General features: G+C 43.7%; 2 protein-coding genes across 2 annotated transcripts in view; one reads left to right on the top strand and one right to left on the bottom strand.

Moving 5' to 3' along the window:
* Positions 1–8358, top strand: part of yap1 (Yes1 associated transcriptional regulator) — a 28697-nt gene extending 20339 nt beyond the window's left edge. The window contains exons 5-8 of the mRNA XM_035153791.2: positions 316–479; positions 2838–2965; positions 4111–4223; positions 5309–8358. Coding sequence (XP_035009682.1) covers positions 316–479; positions 2838–2965; positions 4111–4223; positions 5309–5544 — 641 coding nt within the window. The 3' untranslated portion in view covers positions 5545–8358. The remainder of the gene's footprint in view (positions 1–315; positions 480–2837; positions 2966–4110; positions 4224–5308) is intronic.
* Positions 8359–10121: 1763 nt separating this feature from the next.
* zmp:0000001236 (mastermind-like protein 2) overlaps positions 10122–25202 on the bottom strand; it is a 41197-nt gene continuing 26116 nt past the window's right edge. Inside the window, exons 2-5 of the mRNA XM_035153790.2 lie at positions 17745–18965; positions 11885–12049; positions 11683–11791; positions 10122–11600 (exon numbers count right to left, since the gene is read on the bottom strand). Of these exons, the coding sequence (XP_035009681.2) occupies positions 10756–11600; positions 11683–11791; positions 11885–12049; positions 17745–18965 (2340 nt within the window). The 3' untranslated portion in view covers positions 10122–10755. The remainder of the gene's footprint in view (positions 11601–11682; positions 11792–11884; positions 12050–17744; positions 18966–25202) is intronic.

Here is a 25202-nt window from a genome sequence, read left to right on the forward strand (position 1 = left end):
TTCTTAAAATACGGCGGCTTTACATACATGAAAGACAAGGTCAAAGGATCTTCCTTAGAAACTACTAGATAATCAATTTACACTATAAACAAGACCAACTCGTTTAAAAAATCCAAATATCGGGTATCACAGGTTTAGGGTCAATGTCCCCTAGATTTCCTTTGACATTAAGTAGTAACCGACCATTTCTGCAAAGTCTAAACTTGCCATTTAGAGCCTCTGTGTGCAAAGTTCAAAATGAGCACGTGTGTCTGTGCACGACATGTTCTACTGACAGGAGTGACTGATCTGATCTCCCTTTTGTCTCCTCTGCAGCCCTGAACCAGAGGATCTCCCAGAGTGCTCCAGGGAAGGCGGGCCAGCTGCCTCCCAGCATCCACAGCGCAGTCATGGGCAGCAACAATCAGATGCGGCTGCAGCAGATCGAGAAGGAACGGCTGCGGCTGAAGCAACAGGAGCTGCTTCGGCAGAGACCACAGGTCAGGAATCAAGAGTTTAAGTGTTTAAAAAAAAACTAGAAGTAAAGTCTGCACCAAATTGCACAAACGATATCAGATATCATTTAAATGTGCCTGATCCTGCCCCCTGATCCGGATCTGTACCAAAGTTTACTGGGCTCTTCCTTGGGTCATGCCCCACCCCTCCACAAAATCGTATGGAAATCGGTTGAATAGTTTTTGCTCAATCCTGCTAACAATCAAACAAAGACGAAAACAAAAGGTAGTCGAGTATGCAAATGTCACAGGGTCAATACACTTTCAGTCGATCGCAGCTGAGCCGGGACACCGGACCTGTGATTGCTCACATGTTGGACACCAGCAAACTGTTTATGTAGTAAAACGAGTGAATCAATATGGGTCATATATGAGTCATAATTCATAGGTACAGTGGTGGATCTCTGGCCCCTTTGATGTGTCTTTTATTATCACACACCGCCCTGCACTGAGGAGCTGAGTCATCTGCGGTCACTTGATTGCTTCCTAAAGGGGATGTGTCACAGGGTGGTGCAGCCCAGAACGACAGTTTACTCAAGGTTGTGTCACAACACCAGAAACACAGCTTTATGATTATGAATGGCAGCGCTGGGGACTTTGTTTACCATGAGCGTGGGTTGTTTGAAGAGCCCAGTTTAGGAAGTTGTGTGTGTGTGTGTGTGTGTGTGTGTGTGTGTGTGTGTGTGTGTGTGTGTGTGTGTGTGTGTGTGTGTGTGTGTGTGTGTGTGTGTGTGTGTGTGTGTGTGTGTGTGTGTGTGTGTGTGTGTGTGTGTGTGTGTGTGTGTGTGTGTGAACATGAACCAGGCTGTAAAGGGAGAATGATAAGTTATACCATCCTTACTGAAAGTCCATAGAGCACATGCACTGTGCGCTTTAACAAACCTGATTAGTGTCGGGGAGAAATCTGGTTTCTATAACCGGGGGTATTAAGGGATGAGGAGAAATGTGGTTTGCACAGATTGATTTCTGCGACAGCATCCAGATTTCTTAGTCACGTCAAACAGGTTTCCTACCTGTTCTTTTTTTTTCTTCTACCGAGAGCATGTGTGCATGACAAAGAAGTCATGCATGTAAACAAAGGTGTTACGAGTAACCGGGTTATACCAGTGCACGTATTCTCATGTCCTGTCTTCCTCTCTGAGACGTGACGTGTGTAAAATGGGGATAAATAAAGAATCATTTAATGACATGAGGAAAGAATTAAAGTTTTACATATGACGTACAAACGGCTCCAGACAATGAAACAAAGAATGTAGTGGGAAGTAAAAACTGCAAACCTGACAGACGCCTCTATCCCACTCGATTCCAGTAAACCCCCCCAAAACATTCCTGTAACCTTTTTAAGATACTCGATGTTTGGATTGCCGAGGCCACAGTGTTGTAGAAATAAGAGGAAATAGAGTAATCGTTCAGGCTATAGGCTCAAGTAGAGAGTTCAACTTGGGGGCAAAACCTGCCACACCCAAATGTATTCCACATGGCCGTGGAGCAGCAGCAGCGTCGAGCTCTGCTGATGCTGCTCAGACATGCACAATAACAGAGCCAGTAAAACCATGGAGGATGTTTATAGTTTTTTAACCCTCAGTGCTTCACAATCCAAATCAGTTTGTTTATGTGTGTGCAAAAGGGGTTTGGGGATAGATCCTGATCAGGGGACCACCGTCTATAGCACCTTCTCCTAATGAGCGTGAAGTGAAAACTGAAGAACAAAAAAGAAAGAAGGTTTTTAATTCATCGTTTTGCCTCAGAAACGTTGACCATTTATAGTCCGTCTCAACCGGAGCGAGTTCTGGGAGAGATCTTGGAGAGGAAACACTTTTTTTAATTACAACATCTGAAAGCGAAAACAAATATGGGGAAGAAAGTATCTCATTACTTAACTAAATGAAGGGTGAATTAAGGCCTTTCATTAATCTTTTTTTGCCAACCACTTAAATTTGAAAAAAGAAGACGTCACATCTCATTGGTTTTCCTCCTTGTCGTCATTTTTGACCCTCACATCCCAGGAACCGTGACGCCGTCATTTCAGCTTCCTGCTCAAGGGGTCCAGAGGGAAAACGCCAACATGACTTCATATCCTCACCCTTATCTGATACAGCATGTGTAGAAAACAATTGTCTCCAACTGTGGCCGCCCCCCCCTCATGTAATCTGACACTCTGGATGAGGGGGAATGGAGAGTCACCATGTTGGAAGGCTGTGTGCAATTCCTCAATTTATCTTGTTATGCAAAGACAGCAGCTCCGACATATTTTCATGAAACTGTAGCTGTGTGTAATTAGCCTCCGAGGTTCGGGGCGGGGTCGATTGTGTCGCTCATGGGGTTTCTCTGTCGTTACCACAGGAGCTCGCTCTGAGGAATCAGCTGCCGACCAGTATGGAGCAAGATGGCAGCACGAACCCTGTGTCCTCCCCTATGGCCCAGGACGCCCGCACCATGACTGCCAACAGCTCCGACCCATTCCTCAACAGGTTGGTTTCACGGATGTCCGTTCCGTACGGCGAAATGGAGAAAGAATTGTTCCCCCCTCGGCGCGGCACAATTGCGAGACACGCGATGTCCGTGCAGGGGCTCAGTGAATCGTGTTCGAGGGAATCTGTGAGCTGGGGCTGTTTGAGTCGGAGCCCCGGTGAGAGCTCCCTCAGTTACACAAGTAGTAAAAACAGAAGGCCAGTCTCTGGGCTTAACCCTCTTCACATGGTAATGACTCATTCAGACCTGCAGCTCCACGCCGGAGTTCACTGCACAATGATGACCTCTGGTGTACGACTGCTGCAACAGAGGCGATGCAGGAACCTAAAATGCTGCTGTAACCCTGCAGGATTAGATTCAAACTATAACACGATTTCCACAGCTTGAGGAGTGAGGACACATGGACTGAGACTAGATGTGCAAACAGCAGTGATCAGGAGGGTTTTTATTTCTACCTCTCCTGTGAAGGCCGCTCGGTCGCAGCCTGGGAAATAATTCATGCTCGTCTGTACGAGGACGAAGTGAGGAAAAGGGCTGAATAGCAAGCAGGCCATGAGAACATGTGGTCCAGTCAGTAGACAGGCCAACCTAATCTCCCCTCCTCCCTGTTGCCTCCGCTCCCCTGCTCTCACAATGGCCTCATTCATCCTGCCCCTGCCATACTCTGCCTACATATTTTTCCTCTGCTAATTAGTATAGGCTTGTCAAATGTCTCCCTCACTCCCTCCTTTGTCTCCTCTGCCCCCTTTTCATTGTTGCCCTTTTTTTTTTTTGCGTATGTTCCGCAATCGATGGGCGAATAACGCGCAGCTCGGTTTCAATGGCGTCGCCGTGAATTAGTCGCCAGCGTCGCTCGCACAGATCTAAGTGGTGAAATGTGCACGTATATATATCTACGGAGAAGATCCCCAGAGGGAACCGAGGCCACACTGTTATTTTTCAGCCTGTGTGCTTTTAATAACCGAGTGTGTTTCTTGTGGGATCGTTTTTCAAAGTAGGATTGTGACGATCATTAAGGTCGTCCCAAACTCTGCGAAGAGACTGAAAAAGCTTTTATTTTGTTGCAGTTTGGTGAGAATTGAGGATGTTTATTAGCGTCTGTGCAGCTCTTTTAACTTTGTTTTACTTATTTCTGTATTTCCAGCGGGACTTACCACTCCAGGGACGAGAGCACAGACAGCGGCTTGAGTATGAGCAGCTACAGCGTCCCTCGCACTCCAGATGACTTCCTCAACAGCGTGGATGAGATGGACACAGGTGAGGCTGGGAAACGATCACTCGCAGACAGATTGTACGCTCAGTTGGCAGTTTGTTAGGAACACCTAGCTAAAACTAAAGCAGTCACACGTATGTGAATGTGAAGCGGATATCGAGGGTCAAAGTTCACCAGAGTTGAGCTCCAGGCCACGCTGCGCTTTGCTTCAGCACAGGAAGCATTGTTTTATAAGCCTCCTATGACACATAAGCATATGTGCGACCGTGCTGTAAAACAACGGTTACATATATATAAATACAATCAATAATATAGAGCTTTAATTGAGAAAACAAGAGGGTCGGGTGCCGAGGTTAGATTTAGGGTTCGGCGGCTGTTTCAAAGTCACTTTTTCACCAGATTTAAACCAATATTTGTTAACTTAATATTCTCATATTTACCTTCTCCATAAATAATTAAATAACTAAAGATAATGTCATCAATTACATCCAACCTCCATGAAGGTTATAATTAACACCTAATATAAATTGCCGTAAAACGTTTTTGGTAACAATTCATCAACAGATTTATAAAAGAAAACGTGACAATGTTTCCTTAGATGTGAAGATCAAAGATCACGTAGTTCCTGCCACTTTTGATCCGTGTTGCATTTTATGAAGAGATGTTTTTCATTTAGCCTAAACTGATATGAATGGGGTGAACATGTATAACAATAAAACGTTCAAAACGAAGCTGTCCCATTGTTCATCATCACAATAGCATCTCTTCATACCATCTAAATGCAGCAGGAGCCTAAAGTTTCCAGCCATTTGTTAAAGAGTCAAGCAAACTCCTTTTTAATTAGCTGAATCAACTGCAGTTGAGTGTTAATGCCGGAGTTTATACACTGAGCTGATAATGACAGTGATTTTTAATTCTCACCACCATGTGGGTAATGGTGCAGCTCTCTCAAATCCCCTGCACATAATTACCAGCGAGCAGTGTGATGTGACTGGTTCCCTCTCGGCTGCTCGTATTTATGGTCCGCGTGGTTGACGAGTGCGGTTCAGTTATTTACAGAGCCGACTACGTCCTCAAAACATATCTCCACCTAGATAATTAAAGTGTGTTCTTTCTTCCCGTTCACCAGGGGACTCTCTTCCACCCTCCATGGCGACGCAGCCCAGCCGCTTCCCCGACTACCTGGACGCCATCCCGGGGACAGACGTGGACCTGGGCACCCTGGAGGGGGAGAGCATGGCGGTGGAGAGCGAAGAGCTGATGCCCAGTCTGCAGGAGGCGCTGAGCTCGGACATCCTCAACGACATGGAGTCCGTGCTGGCAGCTACCAAGATCGACAAGGAGAGCTTCCTCACATGGTTATAGAAGGCCCGGGCGGGGGTGCGCCCTTCCTCCTCTCCCTACACTCTCGAACTGCTGCCTGCTCTGATCTGTGAAGGAGTCATAGATGCTTTTACAAGACATTTCAGCGAGGCCTCTCTGGACTTCTGTCTCGGGCGTTTTTAAAGGCCAGACCTCCCTTTTTAAAAATTTTTGAGGCAGCGTCGTTCTGTTCTTCTCTCTTCACTGGTGTGTTGTCTCTTTTTATTTTTGTCTGTGTCTTCAAGGCTGGCCCATGAACAGACAATTACGCAAGGGTCCCCGAATCTTTCACAGCTCTGTCAGTGAATCTAGGGCGTCTCCACCTAGAGCAGGGGTCGACCCCGTCCCCTGGCCGCCGCCGCCGCCGCCCCCCCACCACACCCCTCAGAGCGGAGCTGGGCACGTACTCCTCTGCAAAGACTGCTCCTCCGTTTATCGCCTGGGGTTCTGCGGTGCCTCTTTTTTTTATTTCTTGCAGCACTACTCTACTGTGTTTGGGACTATTTGCATCTAGCTTAAGTAGCTTTGTATTTTGGCCTTGTAAGTTTCTTTTTCCTTTTTATTTTTGTTTTGTATTCAACGAGCCTGAGAAACCAAAAATGATGTATTCGAAAAGCATAAAGAACAATACTGATTTGGAGTAAAGGCAACGTGTGGCCCAGCTCGGACATGATGGCTTTTGCCCGCTGGGTGGGGGTGGGGGGGTGGGCTGAGGTTTGGAGCCTGGGGACCGACTACATTGCTGCTTGGCTGTGCCAGCAAGTCTAAGTTAAACCTTTGATAGATCAAGTGCCTTCAGTTGTATTTTTTTTTTTTTGAGACGCGAGCACCACGAACAATTTTTACGAAGTTTTCTGTACCGCAATAAGCATTAGGCTGCGTTCACGAGCGCCAGCCACACTCTTCCTCTTTCTAATGTTTCAATAATCAGAATTGTATTTTTTTTTTTTTTGTTTCATAAACACATGAGGGGATTTAGGGAAATAACTTTTTATCTCAGTCTTATCCAAGCCTAATTCGTGATTCATTCTTTGTTTTATCTATTTTTTTTTTTTGTGTGTGTGTTCTTTTTATTTTTAGGTTACTACATATGTATGATAGCGTAGATCAAACGGCATTTTGCTTTTGTTCTTCATTTTCTTTCATCGATGAACTTCTACATTTACCGGGGGGGTCGACTGTTATCGCTGCTCCTCACTTCGCCCGAGAACAAGTCGTCTGCCAGGACACGGAATCGATTCAGTTGTGACTTTTTTTTAAAAATTTTATTTTAACAATCTAGCCGATTCATTTCCTGTCTCTTTTTTTATTTACTATATACATATTGGTGTGATTTGTTTTTTTGTTGATCACATGCAGCTTTTTTACTATCTTTTCCTAAACATTAACCAAAAAAAGGCAGATCTCAAACAGAAACTATAGCTCTTCGATCAATTGTGACAACGTACATTATTATACAACGTTTGAAACCGTCTTCCTGTGAGCACGGGGGGTGGGGGGGGGCGGCTGAACGCCTCAGTGCACGATGCTGTGCCGTGTGTGGAAATGAGGGGGTTTGTAAACTACAGCTTGGACAAGTTTGAGCAGGTTTAAGAGTCAAGTCGAAGGGGTGATGCAGAAGGCCGAGGGTTTGACTGACTGGCAGTGAGTTATGTGGATTGTTAAATTTTTTTTTTTTTTCGTGGAGTAATTAAGAAAACAATCAAGTTATTATCTCAGTCAGGAATTGTGGTGGCAAATTCCAAAGATGTTTCTTTCTTTTTTTTTTTGTAACGCCGACACTTATATATTTTGCTTCCATTTTCACCGAGTCCAGAAACGGTTTGATTTGTAAATCAGCCTCTGTATGAACAAACTGTATAAGCTAATGAGGAAAAAAGATGTAGGTTTTTAAGTGTTAACGGGCACGTCTGAGTAGGTCTAGCTGAGAGATTCTTTCTATTTTTATTTGTTTTGTTCTTTTTCTTTTAGACGGTTTTGTTTTGAGTGACTAACCCTGAGATTTAAGGATTTAAGGTTTCAGAACAAGAGAAGCAAGTGTTTTTTTTCATCTTCTATAAGCGCTCACATGTTTACACGCTCTCCGAGGAAGACAGTGCGGAAGCCCTGGCGGAGACGACACACCGGCAACACTCTCATAATCATGTTATTTTGATGTTTACACCATGACTACACCTTCTAATTACTGCAGTAACCTCTGAATAATCCGCCTGCCGTGCACGCCCTTGATGAGGCCTTGCAGGATGTCACAGTGATTCTGTTTGCCAGCCGATTACACAATTGGTCGCATTAACTTGATGGAACAATTCTTTTTTTTTTTTTTTTTTTTGTAGATCTGAGAACATTAACTTTTTTTTTTTTATTCTGTTTTTTTTTTTTTTTGATTTTATTGATCATTAAATCATGTGTTGACGATGGATTAAGATGGATAAACAGTGTTGGTGAGAACAATGCAACTAAAAAACGAGTGGTACACTGCAGTGCTTGTATTGCACGGCTACAGAGTTTTCATTTTTGATGCAATGATGCATTTTGTCACAAACCTGATTTTATGCTTACTTAGTGTGTACGTGTCGGAGCATATTAGCTGTTGACTGTCAGTGTAGCAGTAGAACTAATCACACAAGTTAAAGGATTTTGTATTTAGAGTTCTTCTAAATGCACATGAAATGATTTATATTCATTAATGATCTATTCATTTTTCGATAGATATGTGCATGTGTTTTAGAAACAATAAATTCTGTTACATTATATCTCTCTCTCTTCATATGATACTTTGAAATTGACCTGAAATAAACTATATACTTTGTGGTAATATTTTCCCCTGCGTGTCAATTTATTCTTTGTATTTAGGATTAAATCATAAACTCATCAATACACATTTTAATTTAATGTTTTTATGAGTTTAGACTACACAACTGTTTGGTTTTCTCAGGAAATTTACAAGCAAATATTATAAACACATATTATGAAACAGGATATACAAGGAAATTATACAAATATGTACAGAAACAATCTAAAAGCCATTGCTTAGCTGCCCTCTGGGTGTTTAAATTCTCTCTGCCCTCTGTTACTCACTGTGAATAACTTAGATATTAATAAGTTTTGTAGCCACAAGGTAAACACAACAATGTGCTAGTACTTGAGATGATGTATGTTGTGATTTGGCACCGTGCAAATGATTCAATTTACAAGTACTTTCGCTTTCGTTATAATCTTCTACGCTCATTTGATTGTTGAATCTTTTTTGATAATGGGATAGTTCTTAGATTTATTGCACAAGTGCTTGTTAGAAACTTAAAGCGAGAGATTGTAGCTCTTAGACGGTTTATATTATATCCTCATACATATTTCAGTCATTTGTTTTTATTGGGACACAATTGCAGAGTAATATTTCCATTTAGAAGCTTAGCAACACAATAAGCAAGATGTAGTTACCTACTGTGACTTCTAGAGGGCAGAGTTTGCTCAACTCGACGCCACAACTTTCGATGAAGACTTTCATAACACACGTGATGAAGTACAACTAATAGACTTTGTCATGTAAGTGTCCATTAGGGTTAAGTGCTGAGTTTAGGGTCGTGTGCAGAAGTTAGGTTTAGGGTCAGGATGCTGGGACACGTAAAATCTAAAGGAGTCAAGTAGTAGTTTATATTTTTGGGGCGTCGATTGTACTTTTCACCAAATTTTGGCCTCAAAACATTTGTTTTAAAGTCACTTTTTCCCCAGATTAAAAGCAATATTTGTAAACTTTATATTCACAGATTTAGCAAAAAAGAAATTAACTAAAGATAATGTCACTGTTAACTGTAAATATAAAATTTAAACGTAAATGGTTGTCAAAAGTTGCAGCTTTACTTTTCCAGAAAACACATTTGTCTCCTGACACTCAAATAAACAAACACATCAATAACTATATAAAGGTAAATAATACACGAGACAACAGAATAAGGGTCGGGAGATAGTTGGAGATTTCTAAATAAATCATTCAGACGGAACATGGATTAGAATATGTTTGATTATTAGCATTTATATAGATCATGTTTACTTTGTATCACTGGTTGTTCTCCCCTGATGTCGGCAGCACGATTCCTCTTCATGTAGAAGCTGCTGATGTTTACGCACGTCGATGGTTCAACCGTTAAATCGGACGTGAACACATTTCTTCACCGGCGTCGTCTCTGACATTTCTCCTTTGATAATTCAAATAAAAAACCACAGCTGGTTTGAAAACACAGTTGCAGGCTCTTGCATCACTTGTCAAGGTTTTTTTTCAGGTTTGTCGACAGCGACGGTGAAACGTAAGAACCTCTCGTGGTTTTATGCCAGAATCACACTTAAAAGGAAATATCTATATGTTGGTATTGTCTGTATACGATGCCTGTGGCAGGGGAGCCATCACTCCTCTGATATTTTAAAACTGAAATTGCTCATTATCATTCGATTGCCTGGAGTTAAAAAGAACATGTCACACAATTACAATAACTATATTCTAGTAAAACAATAAAAAACACAAAAATAGAAATGAAAAGGTTATTTCTGTCTTTGCTGAGTCCATTAAAGAGAAAAAACCCAAAACACTGAATTCAAATCAAGTTTATTAATTGCATGTGTTATAATGTTTTAATACTATCCCAATAATTATTAAATATCACATGAAAAAAAAAAAAAAGAATGAATGGTTAAATTATTTAAACTGCATCGAAAACTACCACAGATCGAAAAAGCTTGAAACAGTACGTAAGAAAAAATAAAGAATAACATCTGTGTGTGTTTGTGTGGCAGCAAAACGTCTGAAGGTAAATACCATATCATGCTATAGTGGGTGGAGACATTAAACTTGGAGATGAACCTGAAAGCAACACAGCAATGTTTTCTCTTCACAGTGTGAATTTGGTTTCTCGATCCTACAGGACAGCACTACAGCTTGAATATGACCGACCATAACAACAGTGACCGCAAACAGAAGCAGTTTCTTGGGACAAAAAATACCAGGAACCGAAAATATGCTGGAGACAGAAAAAACAGATTTCACAGTAAATACAATATAAAACAATACAGTATTACTTGGATAACAAATATTGTGAGTTTATAAAATCCCATTTTTTTATCATTATTTACAAATGTTTTCTCCTTCCGCCTTACGTACATAACCTCTACAGTTCTGGGCTTTGGGTCTGTCTTTCTTTTTTTTTTTTCGTGAACCAAAATTCACTAGTGGCTGCCGAGAATCTCGTCCAAATTTATGTCTTTCATCCAGTCGTCGTTCCCGGAGCCGGACTTGAGCAGAGAGTCGATGAAGTCTGAGTCTGTGTTGATGCCGGGGACGGTGTTGTCTCCCTCGGGCAGGAAGTCAAAGGTCAGGCGGCTGGCTCTGTTGTTCTGGTGGTAGCCGGCAGAGCCGGGGCTGGGCTCGGCGAAGTTCCCCGCCGGCACCCTCTGTTCAGGGGAGGCCTGGTTCAGGCTCCCCACCGCCGATGGGGAGCCCATGATCGGCTGGTTGGGCCTGGGCCCCGTGTCTCTTATGGAGGGGTTATGAGGGAGCATCCCTATGTCCGGCGCGACCTGGTTCGGCGGTCCGATGTGCCGCTGTTGGTACGGATGGTTTGACATGTCCAGCTGCGCGCCCTGCGACTGCAGCGGGTTGGGTATACGCCTAACGCCAAGTCCAGCTGTCAACTGCTTGTTGGCCGAGCCCCACCCCATGTTGACATTTGTCATCAAGCCTCCGAGACCCTGCCCCGGGACCCCGGAGGAATGCAGGTCAGCTGTCGTCCTCTGATGCTGAACACCTGCTACATTGTTCATCCCAAAGGAACCTGCTTGCCCGTTCGGTCCCAGGAACCTCGGTTTATTCTGATTTAGTCCAAGCGAGTTCTGGTTGTTGTGCTGCTGGAACTGGCCGATGCAAGGAGTCGGATGACAGTCGGTGCCGATGCCAAATCTGCGCTCCGACGGCGAAGGAGTCATCTTCGAACCGGGCCCACTTGGGAGGTGACAGGCCATGGACTGCAGGTCGTTCTCGGGGCCATTGCTGGAAGACGGGGACGAGTTCTGACCTAAAGAGATCGAAAAGAAACTGGTTATGAGCATGAAATACAATCACATCGATAATTTCTGTCCCATCAGAAATGGAAATACCTGTGTAGATGTTTCCTTGCTTGAGTCCCACCATACTTCTTGACTGCTTGTAATCCGGGGGGGGTCTCGTGAGGTGCCGGCTGAACTGATCATGAGCGCTGTCTTTGTCCTGAGAAAGAAAACACACAAAGTTAAAATATAATCAATAATTTCTCACAAATCAACACTGCTGTCTGAACTGCTCACGAGTTCGTGATCTTACTGGGTTGCCGATGGCGAGCTGTTGCTGGTTGAGCTGCCTCTGCATGGCTGGCGTTTTGCTCGGGCCTTTCTGCTGGAGGTTGGGCGCCGGGGCTCGAGGCTGCGACTGGGCCGACATGACCCCTAAGCTCCCATTGATGGGCAGCCTGGGACCAGGAGGAACGCCCTAAGAGGAGGACACACACATTGTTTCACATTAAAGTCAACAGCAAATACGCCTTTTCTGGGCAAGTGAAAGAAAAACATGCAATGATGGAGTTTGGCCACGAGAGGGCAAAACTCTACAAGGCATTTTTAGATCTGTGTCAAAGATGCTATGCAACCTCCAGAATGTGGTCAAGGCGACTCCCTCTGCAGATAAAAAAGGGAGACTTGGTGAGAGGATTTTTCTTTTTTGGAGGGTGGGTGGGTGGGGGGGGAGTGGGAGGGGGACTGCGAGCCCTCCTCCTCAAGGCCTGCGTCTCCCTTGATAATTGAGTCTAAAGAGAGTGGAAAGAATCCCTGAGACAGCAGAAAATGTGTGCCGATAGGGAGTAGAAGCGCCAGCACCATGACTACCTCCATTTAAGCTCTCCTTTACTGATCACTGTTGTGTTTGGCACGGAGACATTCCCCCCTCCAGAAAACCCATTTGGCTCCTGACACTATCACACTGATTAAAACGTTGTAGTCGGCTGCACTCAAAGGAAATTGAGACATCCAAACCGGCTTTTTATTTGAAATCGTGTCCCGTGCGTTTTCGCTTTCAAAGCTTTCACCATCTTGGCATTTGAGATGTTACATATCCTTGTAATGCATATTTTTTTTGCACACGCCATCCATACCCTCCAGAAGTAAAGTGCTAAACCGGTCTTTCTTGTGGACACAAGGACACTCTCACCACGCTGGGGCTTCGACAAAGTGCAGGCATTTGTCACGAATGAGGTTAATGTGCACAAAATCCCAGTCAACACAGGCTGTGTGTACAGTGTCAGTCATTGTGTTGACTTTAAATATTTCCCAGGGTGAAGTGGATTAAATCCAACAGTGCATTTAGCAGAAGCTATTACTTAGGGAACAGATTCTTTGCTGAGGACGACTCACTACAGGGTGGTGACTCTGTGGTCCCAGAAGAAAAACAGAAAGAAAAGAGAGGGAAGTGTGTGTGTGTGTGTGTACGTGCATGTCTGTGTGTGTCTGTGAGAGTGAGAGAGAGAGTGTGTGTGCGTGCGTCGGTGAATGATAATGAATGGGGGCTGAAATATGGAGAACTAACGAGCCAGGATTAGAGAGCGAGTGAAGTTGAAACTCATCAGGAGTCACAAGCCATTTCAGATGAGCTAATATTCAGCTTCCTCGCCTGAGCTCAACCCACACAGCAGACCGAGCATGGCAATGAGGTTACACAGGGACTAAAACATCAAAACAGTGGTTTCTCCTGTTACTCTCCGAAAGCGCAGTGGCTGGCTTCGCCTCGCTGTGAGCGGACTGTGAGAAACCGTGTCCATCACAGACATTTTCCCCCCACAGAGGTACACTGGAGAGGGCTTGTTCCATCGCCCGCTGTAAGACAAACCCAGTGAGGGGTGTTCTAGCATGTACGACTGAGTAATCCTCTCTGTCATCCTCATGTGTCATAGAGCTGTTTTCCGTGTTTTTCACCCCCCCTTCTCATTCTTCACAAGCTTGTTGTAAATGAATACCACATGTGGCTCGGGCCTCAGAGAAGGAGCGGAGTGATTTAGTCTCCCATCCTGCGGCAGTGTAGGCAGCTGACAGTGATCCAGGCCCAGCCTCGCCGGCTCTCACACGGCACTTCCTCCAAGTCTGGACTCGGGACGCCGGTCCCCGGGGAGCAGCTCGGCATCTGGACTTGGCCGCGGCTCCCTTTCCCAGGAAACAAGCACTCCCTTCACTGCGCTGCCGGAGTGACCCGGTGCAGAGGCTCAACCCTCGTGGCTCAGCCCTTATCCCAACTGAGGGATGTGGTGCCACCGGGATGATCAACAAGCGCCGCAGAGACGTTATTTACATCAAGCAGAGCTTCGGCTTGAGTTGCACTTACAATTCGGGGGTGTTTCTGTTTACGTAGAAAGGAGGGAAAGCAAAGTGCTAGCTCTCAATGGGAATCCATATTAGCTGAGGCTAATCACGAAAGCAATGATGCTCCTGCACAATGTAGGTACACAAGTCAACAAAATATATCACACATCCAGTTGCCTTTAGTCATTTTAATAAAGTAATAAATAAATATTATCTTTATTTGTTTAGGAAATTGGGTCATTTGGAGTCGTGAAATATGTTTGTTGGTTATAACAGATTATTCAATAATATTAAACATTTCTCCCCCCTTAAATAAAACAGATTTATGCATGAACTATATGCAAAATATGTGTCTTCCCTTATGCTGAGCAGATAAAATAGTGTATAGAGACTAAAGGGTATCACTGTTTTCACTCTACCAGAGTGAAAACAGTAGATGGTTAAATCTATAAAACTAGAAAGTGAAATTTATATATCTGTCCTGGAGGCGGTTCCAGTTCCAGTTCAACAGTATAAATCCAATCTCCATTGTGAAAACTTGCTTTCTTTCCCCCGCATTATTATATTATATTACAAGAGGAGTGAATAACTCAAAAATACCTCAGATTGAGCCAGGAAAACCACTTTGTTACTATATTTCTCAAAGATTGCCTTTTCTGCACCTGCGTGCATAAAGCTCCGAGGCATTTCCTTACCAGAAAATTGCAAACAGATATTTTAACGCTTTCCACCAAAGGGAAAAATGGGAACACGTTGGATTTCAGGCGTCATAAATAACGACAGCCTGAAATTATTATTAACACGTCAGGTTTTTCTCTCTATAGCATTTGTCACCGTAGCTTAAATACACAACATAGCTCCACCGCTGGAGTGTGTCCTTGAAGCAGCTTTGCCCACCAACCACAGCAGGTTTCATAATGCATCAGTGTCCTCTACTTTTTTCTTACTTTCCCTGAGTGAGGTGTTTTTCTCTGTGTGTGTGTGTGACGTCATGGTTTGAGTTTTTGCCGAGTGGTGGGTTTGAATTCTGACACGTCTGACTCTGCAAACGATTATTTCAACTGCAAAGCTGTTTTTTTTTTTTTTGGAGAAAAGGTCTTCGGCCCCTCTCAGCCGGAGGAAGCCCGGTGCTCGGTCTCTCTCACTGGCGATGCACGGGGGGAATCAGGGCCACTCTTTCAGGACCTTTTACTTTTCCAGCATTACTAATTCAATTCACTGTGGGAAGAGACTCTTTTTTCTTTCTCCTCTCTTGTGAGCTGTCGCTTCCTCATTAGCTGGACTCTTAACCCGATCCTCGCTGACAGCACAAGACAAACACCCGCTTTCAGCTTCTTTCAAACACCTCCTCTTCACATCTCCCTTACACTCCTCCCTTCACGTTTGCATATTTCATTTGTTCAAAACCAAAATTGCAACTTTCCTTCTTTGGAGGAAAGTTGTCTCACCCCTGGTGAACTCCTGCCAGATCCTCGTGTCCTCAGCATTTAAAGACCAGAGGTGACTTTTACTTCCAGGAGCTTCGGGCTTTGAAAACCTTTGCTTTTCTAAATAATTGATCAAATTCCAGTCAAAGCTTTTTTCATTAAGCTCTTCCGCGTCTCTTCCATTTCCTTTTCACCACTGTGGCTTTTTAATTATGCACCATTTTTATTCTTATAATTTCAGATTTTTAATATGCTGCATTAAGTTAAGAAGGACGGAGATATCATCATTAGTGATTATCAGCAACGCCTCTGGTATCACTGATATTAAAGCTGAAGTTACTGCTAATTCGGAATTCTTTTGATTAAAAAGAAATTGGAACTTCGGCAGCCAGGGGTCTCCCAATCAAATCAATAACAAAAGACCCGGTTTGATGATGTCATGAAGCAGCGTGGGATCATGGGAGTTGTTGTCTTCACCACCCTTGCGGATGAAAATCTACCTTAAACAACTCCGAATGAAAATCACGTTCACGGATGAGGTTATGAATCAAAGTTTTATTCACGTTATGCAGCAAACAACAGTGAATAATCGTTTTTTAACTTCTCTATTCGTCGTTTTGCCCTGGAAGTTATAACAAAGACGGGAAAAGAATAAGGTAAGAACGTTACCTTGAATAAAATTGGGGGATTTCTGTTTTGTTTTTATACATTTTAATGGGGAATTGTTATAGATTATATCGTTTAGAAATGGGGTCATTTAGAGTTCTGGAAAAATACAGATACAGATTAATCAATAGTTTAGATTTTAAAGAGCTCAGCCTCATAAAATAAAACACAAATCTGTGATGATGAATATATTATTAGAGACTTTAAAGGGGAGGGGGTAATACATGAGCGTGCACAGCTACACGTTGTGCTGAAGGAGTAAATGACTCCCTGGTCTGGTAGTAAAACAGGTTCTGTTACACCCATGCATGATGATGTATTTGTCATCCTATCTTGTTTACTTCAATGTCTCCACAGCTCCCCCCCCACCCTCTCTCCTTCCTCCCACCCTCTCTCCTTCCTCCCACCCTCTCCCAGTCACTCAGGCACTTGCCTTGATCTGTAGAGGTTACGAGAGCTCTCTTGTGTGGCTCGCATTATCATTTCATACAAAGACGGCTACAGATACTGTTAGTGCAAGAAATGAAAGGGGAGACGGCCTAAATCTCCCCAATCATAACAAATCAGTGATTCAACCTCCGGCACCAGGCTAAGCAGATTACTGTCATTTTCCACCACTTGTCCCTTGTAGCTAACAACCTCCAATTAGCAAATCCCGCTGTGCATATCTGTGCCCTGACGGGGAGCCACCATGACAAGCAAAGAAATTAGAAGTCCTGCATGTTAATCTACCGTGGTCTGGCAATCTGTGTCATCGTCAAAGCACTTTCGGGGGGGAAATACATATTCAACAGCAGAAAAAGGCAGCGACGGCAGCGAGAACAATGAACAAGAAAGTCCCAAAACAAACAGCCGCCGCGCTGTGGACTGCTGCGAGCAAACGGAGGATGTCGACTGATGAGGAGGACGAGAGCGAGTTTGTTTGAATGCGCTGCGAGTCATGTTACTACACCTTCAGCAGAGGAGATGACATCCAGTGCTGTTACTTATTTTACACAAAGAGGAATAAAACACACACAGAACATACACTCAAAACAAAAAGATAAATCATCGAGATGAATCTTGAGAGAACAGAAATTAACTTTCAGCTTCTCACATTGTAATTAGTCAGATTTGCAGCATGTTTGGTAATAAAAGATCAGAGCTGCTGCCATTAACTAAACGCTCATGATTCAATGACATCTACTGTGTTGTCATTGTGTGATAAAAACCTCTTAACGCCAATGATCATTTTAAAATAAAAAATGCATGAAGGAATATTCTGTGTATTTTAATTGTCTCGCGATGACCTAGTTTGTGTTTGGTGTTTTTAAAGCTATCAAAAGAAATGCAAAGCAGATTTTTTTTAACTCCTTAAAAGAGAACATATTGTGCTTTTTAACTTTTTCTTTCAAGTGTGTGATATTGTGTTCGTACAATTTCTGCAAAGCTAAAAAAGCAGCAGAGGGAGCTCCTTTTCCCCACTGCTCCTGAACACCTCGTCAGCAGCACGGCTGATACTTGTGACATAACTTGTCCCACATTTGCATAATGTACACATAGCCGCCCATCTGATGGAAATTGTGAGGCACTTTGAACTGCACCAACCTGTGTTAAAGGTGCTATGCAAATAAAGTTTAAAAGATTGACTGAATAGGGCATGTGAACCTGAATATGAGCATAACATGTCTCCTTTTAAAAGTTTGGAGATACAAGGTTTCATCTAGTAATATATACATTTAAAAGGATTTTGAATGGAGCCTTTACCTGTCTCTGTTGTGCCAGTTTGAACGGCAGCCCGGCAGGAACAGTCTTGGGCTGCAGACAAAGGGCCCCTGACGAGGAGATCTGTTGGTTCTGGAAGTGGAGACTCGAATGCGGCTGATTCTGGCACGTCGAAGGCGACTGCTGCTGCTGCTGGGCTGAAGTCTTGTTCACCGAGCTCGTCATGATGGACATCGGCTGACCCCCGGCAGAGTGTGGCGCTTTGGGGCTGAAGTGCAATGTGGGCTTGGTGCTAAGAATCTTCATGTCCAAGTGATGGGAGCCGCTGTGGCCGTTTGACTTGAAGAGGCAGTTGTTGATCCCTTTGCTCTGGGCGCCGATCCTCTGCTGGTTAACCTGCGCCGGGCCGGAGACCTTGTCCTGGGGGAAGGTGCTGGTGGAGGAGTGGCTGTTCATGGCAGGAGCCCAGCTGGTCAATCCCACAGGTGGCTGTTGGTGGTGGTGATGGAGCAAAGAGCTCGGCTGCTGCTGGTTTGCCGCCATCTGCTTCAGCTGCTCTGCGTGGGATATTTCTGGCCAGCAGGGCATGGCTCTGGGGTGTCCTGCCGGAGTGTTGGGTTTCTGCGTAGTGGTGGTGGAAGAGGTGCTGGTCAGTGTGAACGAGGGCCCTGCCGAGGCCGGGCGAAGCTGTGGCGAGCCGGCGTGAACCTGGCCAAAATCGTTGGCCAGGTTCTCCGTCTTGATGGGCTTGTCCATCAGGGAGCACAGGCTGGCAGCTGCGCCTGCTGAGCTTGGCCGACCTAGATCCAAACCGAATGTATCATCCTGTTTCAGCATCTTCTCGAACTCCAGGTCGTTCAGCGGGGACACTGTCTTTGTCAGCTCATCAAACAGATCCTGGAGATCTGGGTCAATCTGACTGCCACATTCATCCTTGAAGTCAAAAATCATCTCTGTGTTTGATTGGCCGCACGACGGGACTTCGATGGGCTCCTTTTTCATTTCCTTCAGGGTCATGTTGAAGATGTCGGACCCCACTCCGTGAGGCATCATGTAATTCTTCCTCTGCATGCCCATGGCCGATGACCCTTGAAGAGAGTGAGACTGGGTCAAGTTATGGTTGCAAGGCCCATGTCCCAGAGCGCCGGCGTCCACGCGGACCCTCTTATAGTCCGATCCCGAGAAACCGCAGGATAACCCATTCTGCTTTGGTATGTGTCCCGGTGCATGTCCCTCGATCTTTCGTCGCAGAGATCCTTGGAGCTGCAAAACACAAGAGAGCAGAGTTTTAAAACCTGGTCTGAAATAAACACAAAAGCCTTCAGCTCACCTACGGTTATTGTATTTATTTTGAGACCGACCCTAAAGAAACCCTTGTCGTAACTTGGCTTTAAGTCTTGCACTTGATTCCTGTCAACCAATTTATATTGCGGCGATAGTTCTGTGCATTAAACTCCAAATCCAGTTCAAAGTATCAGCATGTAAATTAATCCAATTTCACAATTGGCTCCGAGGCCTGTAGATGCAGTGCACTTGACGAACTTGTGAAATTTAGGAAGATTACTTTTTTTTATTAATAGACAGTTTCTTCTTTCCAACAGAGATTCAGACTGAAGTCACCCGGTCCCATTGCACCGTTGAGACCACGCAGATACACTCGGATGGAGCTTAAAATATATAAATGTGTTTAACGACCTGCAGTGCAGCGCAGCAATGAGGGAGAAACGCTGCTGCAGCACTTAGAACGTTGTTTTTATATAATGTAGTTTGAGCGCGGCGGATGGGGCTGAGAAGATAGTTAGGAATCTGATACAGTCGACAGACCCGAGAGAGAAGAATAGGGTCTTTGTCTGTTTCCCTCATTTGCATACATTATATCTTCATCCATTGTGCTTCCTCAGATTGCAGAGTTTCTCCTTTGTGGCTGAGATTTCTGCTTAACATGCTGGTGCAGATATCTGACTTCCTTTTGTCCCAACTCCGTGTTTTCCATTTAAAAGGTGCTAAGCACACGGCGACGACTCACAACTCCAACCAGCACCCCCCCGTAAAAGCATTTAAAAAGCAAAATTCTCCTCCATGTTATCAAAGTGAAAAACACAAAACAGGATTACTCATGTTTTCAGATGTTATCCTCGTGTCAATAGAATAATAGTTTCCTTGCGTCATCGTCAACAACTCGCTGAGAAAGAAATTGTTTACGCAGCGGCACAGTGTTGTATACACATAAAAAAACGTTTTGTGTCATTATCTGACCATCTTTTAATGTGGCGCCTGCATGGAAACCAAATGACTCCGATCCTACGCCGACCTGAACACCGGAGAGAGGAGTATCAGAGTGATGCATATTTCACTGTGGGAACAAATTTGAGTCATCTCCACCTGCTGGCACACATTGCATTAAGATGATTCATAGCCTGAGGGTTTGGAGCGAATCCTGTACTTCACTACATGTTCTACTCTGCTCGTGTCTGAGTTACTTCTGCTAATGGTCTCAACGACTGCTTAGAGACGGGCCTGCATGCTCACATTTTAATCAAGGCACAGAGGCGTCTCTGCCACTGAGGACGTTAATGGAGAATCTCTCCTGCGCAATTAGCTCTTTTTCTGCAGAAGATCAGACTCCCTGCTTTTTGCCTTTAGCTTCGTGAGTGCAAGCATTTTTTCAAAAGCATGATTAACTTCCAGGTAAACATGGGGCTTATTTTAGTAAACACGTGCATGAGCTCCGGGACAATGACCAATGTGAAGGCATAACAAAATAAACCATTCACCAAATCCCACTCGGCCAAACACAAAGGGAGACTGATGTCAAAGTGAGAGTGGCCAGTTTGTTTCCTTTATTTATTTTTGCCAACAACATGCCGTCACTGTGTGGAACTGCAGCTGGAGGCAGAATCCTGCTTCTCAACTTTGTTTGCTGGTTGATTTACAAACCTCCTGACATCTGAAAAATGTAATAATATTCTGTCTGTGTGCAATAAAATGTTCTTGTTCGACATGTGACTCAAACATGTGTCTTTGGATGCAGTGAACAGTGATTGTATTATAACATGGCAATAATTAAATGAAATGAATGTATAAATTGGGACAGAAAATCTTAGTTTCATGTCTTTATTATTATTATTATTAGTAGTAGTAGTAGTTATAGTAGTATAGCGGTTGTAGTAGCTTCCTTTTAGTATGACGTATTTGGTTGTACTATGTATTATGTATCTTCGGCTGAGCCATATAGCTGTACTATTTATTATGCATGGGTATAATAATACATATCACAACATTTCACCTGATTGATTATAGCAATAATTTACTTTGATGAAATGAATGTATATATATGCAGTGTAGGAAAATGTAGTACTAGTAACCGTTTTACATTAATAATTAATTAACATTTTCATTATTATCATTAACAATAATAATAATAGTAGTGCTACGTATTTCATATACTCCACTTTGCTCATATGTGTGTGTAAATAGGTAATAAATATATAATATGAGCAAAGTAGTGTATATGAAATACATTACTTTGAGATGTGTTTTTTACATGTGTATATACTGCCCTAACTAACATTTGTGTTCTGTGTCTAATTGTTTTTGCCTGATTTTATTCAACTCTATTTTTATTCTATTCTATCTTTCATCCCCCATAGGGATCAGTAATGGACGATCTTACCTTTTACCCTGTGTATAGTGAAATAAATAGATAGAAAAAAGCAATAACTTATTTGTAGTGGAATAAACTTTGACACAAAAGTGAGGCTGACTTGAAAAATCCTTGACCGAGACGAGAGAGAAGCAGGAAATCTTGTCCGATGATGTAATGGCAGCCGGGTCGGATGATGCCAGCTCAGAAAATTACAGAGACACATACAGTTCAAACTTGGAAATGTTCCATGAGTTCATCTACACTGTGTTTCATTCACCAGCTCCCTTGCACCATCCTCACCGAGGTCCAGACTATTAAGCGTTGTGCTCCTCCACACATTACTGGACATCTGTTTTTCTGCGGAACCAGATGAACACAGGCCCTTCCAGTGTGTGTGTGTGTGTGTGTGTGTGTGTGTGTGTGTGTGTGTGTGTGTGTGTGTGTGTGTGTGTGTGTGTGTGTGTGTGTGTGTGTGTGTGTGTGTGTGTGTGTGTGTGTGTGTGTGTGTGCAGCTCGTGCACTTTTTCTCTCTCACTCTCCTTCTGGAGAAGACAGACAGGAGTACTCCTCGTGGTTCAAGGCACCGTCTGAGCAAACACATCATGAATAATGGAACGGACAGTGGATGTGTTGCAAAAAGCCATTGTGAGACAGGGTAGTCTCACTAGTGCCGCTGTGCCATTTATAAAATGGACTGCGGTCAAGGGCAGTTCTTCATTCAGAATTCAAAGCCGAGGCTTCTAAAGACGTTCTGCAGTTTGGGCGAAGGTCAGATCACGCGTGCATCAGGATGTTACCGACATTCAAGTTTAAAATAAATAAATACACAAGCTCAGACACTTGTTAAAAATAATTTCCAACAAATAAAGGAAGGTCCTGTTCACTCGGCGCTCAGATGTAGTAGCCTCCTGGCTGACCTGAAATCCTCATGACAGATCTCCAAGTGATCTGGAAATAGATTTTTTGATTAACATTTAATGAGCTTAGAAGCTCGGAATCACTTTGAAAGTGACTCCTGCTGCATGAGAGGCTCAGACGTACATAGTATGTATTATATACCCGTCATCCTGGAGATGAAAGCGTAACAGTGTTTTCTTGGGTTGGTAAAAATGTTAATTCATCTATTTTCTGAGCTGGTAGCGAGCAGAACGTCCATTTGAGGAGTTTAGTGATACAAAACCAAGGCTGACATAATTATTTCTTACTGGAAGTTGGAACATTTCATCCAAATTTTAAGGATTTTAACAAAAGTCCCTTTTCAAACAACCCACTAACACCAGCAAACACCTATATACCGGCTAATTTGGTGTAACGAGGTTCAACTCCTTTAATTGACCTACTAGCGGACACACACTCCCATTTAAAAACTATATTAATGACTGAATCAAGAATAGATTTTATTATCTTACTGCTCACTGATCCCCTTTGACAGTGGCAGCGAGGAACCTAACCTTGGCCATGTGAACAGAGGCTATCTATTCCTGGGAGCTGGGTGGCTGGTCGCTCGTGTGTCACGCTGAGCAGTGTGGTGATGCTGAGCACTGTGGATGGAGCTCCGGGTGAGCCGCAGCACCAGGCCTCCCGGTACCATCTGTCACACCGGTGGCACAGGCCCCTCGGAGCCACGCCATGCTTCCAGGGTATGGGTTTGAAAAGTGTTTGAAGGTTTTTTTTGTTGTTGCCTGTGCATGTGTTTTTGCGTACAAAAGTGCGGCTCCACAAAAAAAAAGCCCGCGCTCGCCAGCCTTTAATCTATTCACCAGAGTCCTGAGACATGTTGCAATCCGCTCCCGCAAGAGTTAGAAACCTTCCTCTCGGCATCTGACATGGAAAAAACAGCCCCAAAATAAAGGAATAAATACCGCTATTGTGTTTCTAGGGAGACATAATATTTATGCGGTTCTGCAGGTTGTGCACGGTTACAGGAGGGGATTTCAGCTCGCTTATTGCCAGATAAGAAACAAGAGCCCTCTCAGTCCAGTGCCAATGATCAGCTGTCATGCAAAATTCAGCTATCTGCCTGAAAACAATGTGGAGGGCTTTGTTTAATTACAGGGTTTCTGTCTGAAGCTGTAAGCCGTGACAACACTGTAAATCCAGGGAAACGGAATCAAACATCCTGGAGAACTTGACATAGTTTATAATGGAGGCGGGGAAGCTGAGGCTGCTCCAACAGAGATTTCAGAATAATTTATTTGAGTTTAGTTTCAGTCAGATCGGGTCAGAGGGGCGAGTTTATGTCTTTGCCCGCGTCTGTGTGTTTTTCTGTCGGTTTGTTTTTCTCTCAGCAGGATTACGCAAAAAAAAAAAAACGACTGAACGGATTTCTATGAAAACTTCGGGGAAGGAGTTTGTTTGCCTCTGACTTACAAACAACGCCCCAGGAGGTTGTAAGACGCGTTCACGACAACACAGGAGTCTCTGGTGCACTCGGGCGATGCAGGTGCAGCAGAGGCAGGAAGTAACGTATTAAATCTGCTGCTAACAATCAGATGTTTTTGTTTAAAGCACATCAAAAGAAATGTCGGCCTCTTGACATCTTCATTGCTGTCTTCTATATGAATGGCACTGCTTTTTTCACCCTGATATATTTGTATTCGTTAATTGTCAGTTTTGCGTCCATCATGTGTTCGACACGTCATCGACACGTCTACTCTCTCACTGTTAGTCCTGAGGAGGATCTCCTGCTGTTTTTTCACGTCGGCTCATGCGGACATTCTCCGGAGTTCTTACTAGGAGGCTGGGCAGAGAAACTACGGCGAAAATCTGGAAGCTCTCACTCAGACATTTGCGTTGTCTCCGACGAGCCCCTCCGGAGAATGTCAGGAGATTATCCGGAGTTCAGTGCAGGACTGAAAGCAAGTTAACGTTAGAAGATATAGAGTTTTTCACTGATTTCTCAAAGAATAATTAATTGATCTTGATAAAAACTATCAGGCATATTTAGGGGACTGATATTTATGGGTGTGTTCAATTTTGTGAACAATTATGAGTCTAGTTCTACATATTTTGCTTGTTACTAAGTCTCAGCTAGTTTTTCTTGAGAATTACAATGTGTACAATATGTTTTTATACTATAACACAAACATGCAACTCATTACAGAGTAAATACTGACTAATACTCACAAATTGAGCATTTTTTGTTTGACTTCATCAGGATCCTTATTAGTTGTTCTAATGTGTGTTTATCTTTAAACTGTACACTCATCTTTAAGCTGTTTAGCTCTAAGCCTCACGTACATGTAATTTAAAGAGATCAGCATGGCACGGGAAGTGATGCTTGTTGAGGGATGCACAACAAGAAATAGTTATTTATGAAATCTATATCTAAAACATATGCCATGCCAACAGAAATAGTGTTCTTATGAGAATCCAGCAGCTCAGCTCTTGTAAATCTTGGCAGCTTCTTGCAGCATTAAATTAAAACCTTTTCCGAGACGTTTTAGTGGATGAATTAGTCCCTGACAAAGTGATAACATCGGCGGGTTTGATCCTTCTTTACACACAGTGAATTATACACATACATGTTACAATCTTTTTCTCAAAATGGAACAACAGAGGAAACACATTTAACATGTTTCATGTGCCGTGAGGCTGCACAGGGATGTGAGCACACAGGATCATAGTGTACTTTCCTAATCAGGCTGGCGCGTGTTGGGACAAAGCAGCACACTGCAGAGGTGGGCTACTTTTGGCTCATCAGCACTTTGCATCCCCACACTTCCTGACACAGTTGTATTAGATTGAGGCTGCCCTCCAGAGAGCCGGCAGGAGAGAAGGATGAGCAGCAGAAGCAGCAGCAGCAGGGAAAAAAGAGAGAGCGAGGGAGAGGGAGAGGCGGCTTTGTGGCCGCC

Source organism: Hippoglossus stenolepis, chromosome 4, assembly GCF_022539355.2.
Source record: "Hippoglossus stenolepis isolate QCI-W04-F060 chromosome 4, HSTE1.2, whole genome shotgun sequence".
Taxonomy (NCBI): Eukaryota; Metazoa; Chordata; class Actinopteri; order Pleuronectiformes; family Pleuronectidae; genus Hippoglossus; species Hippoglossus stenolepis.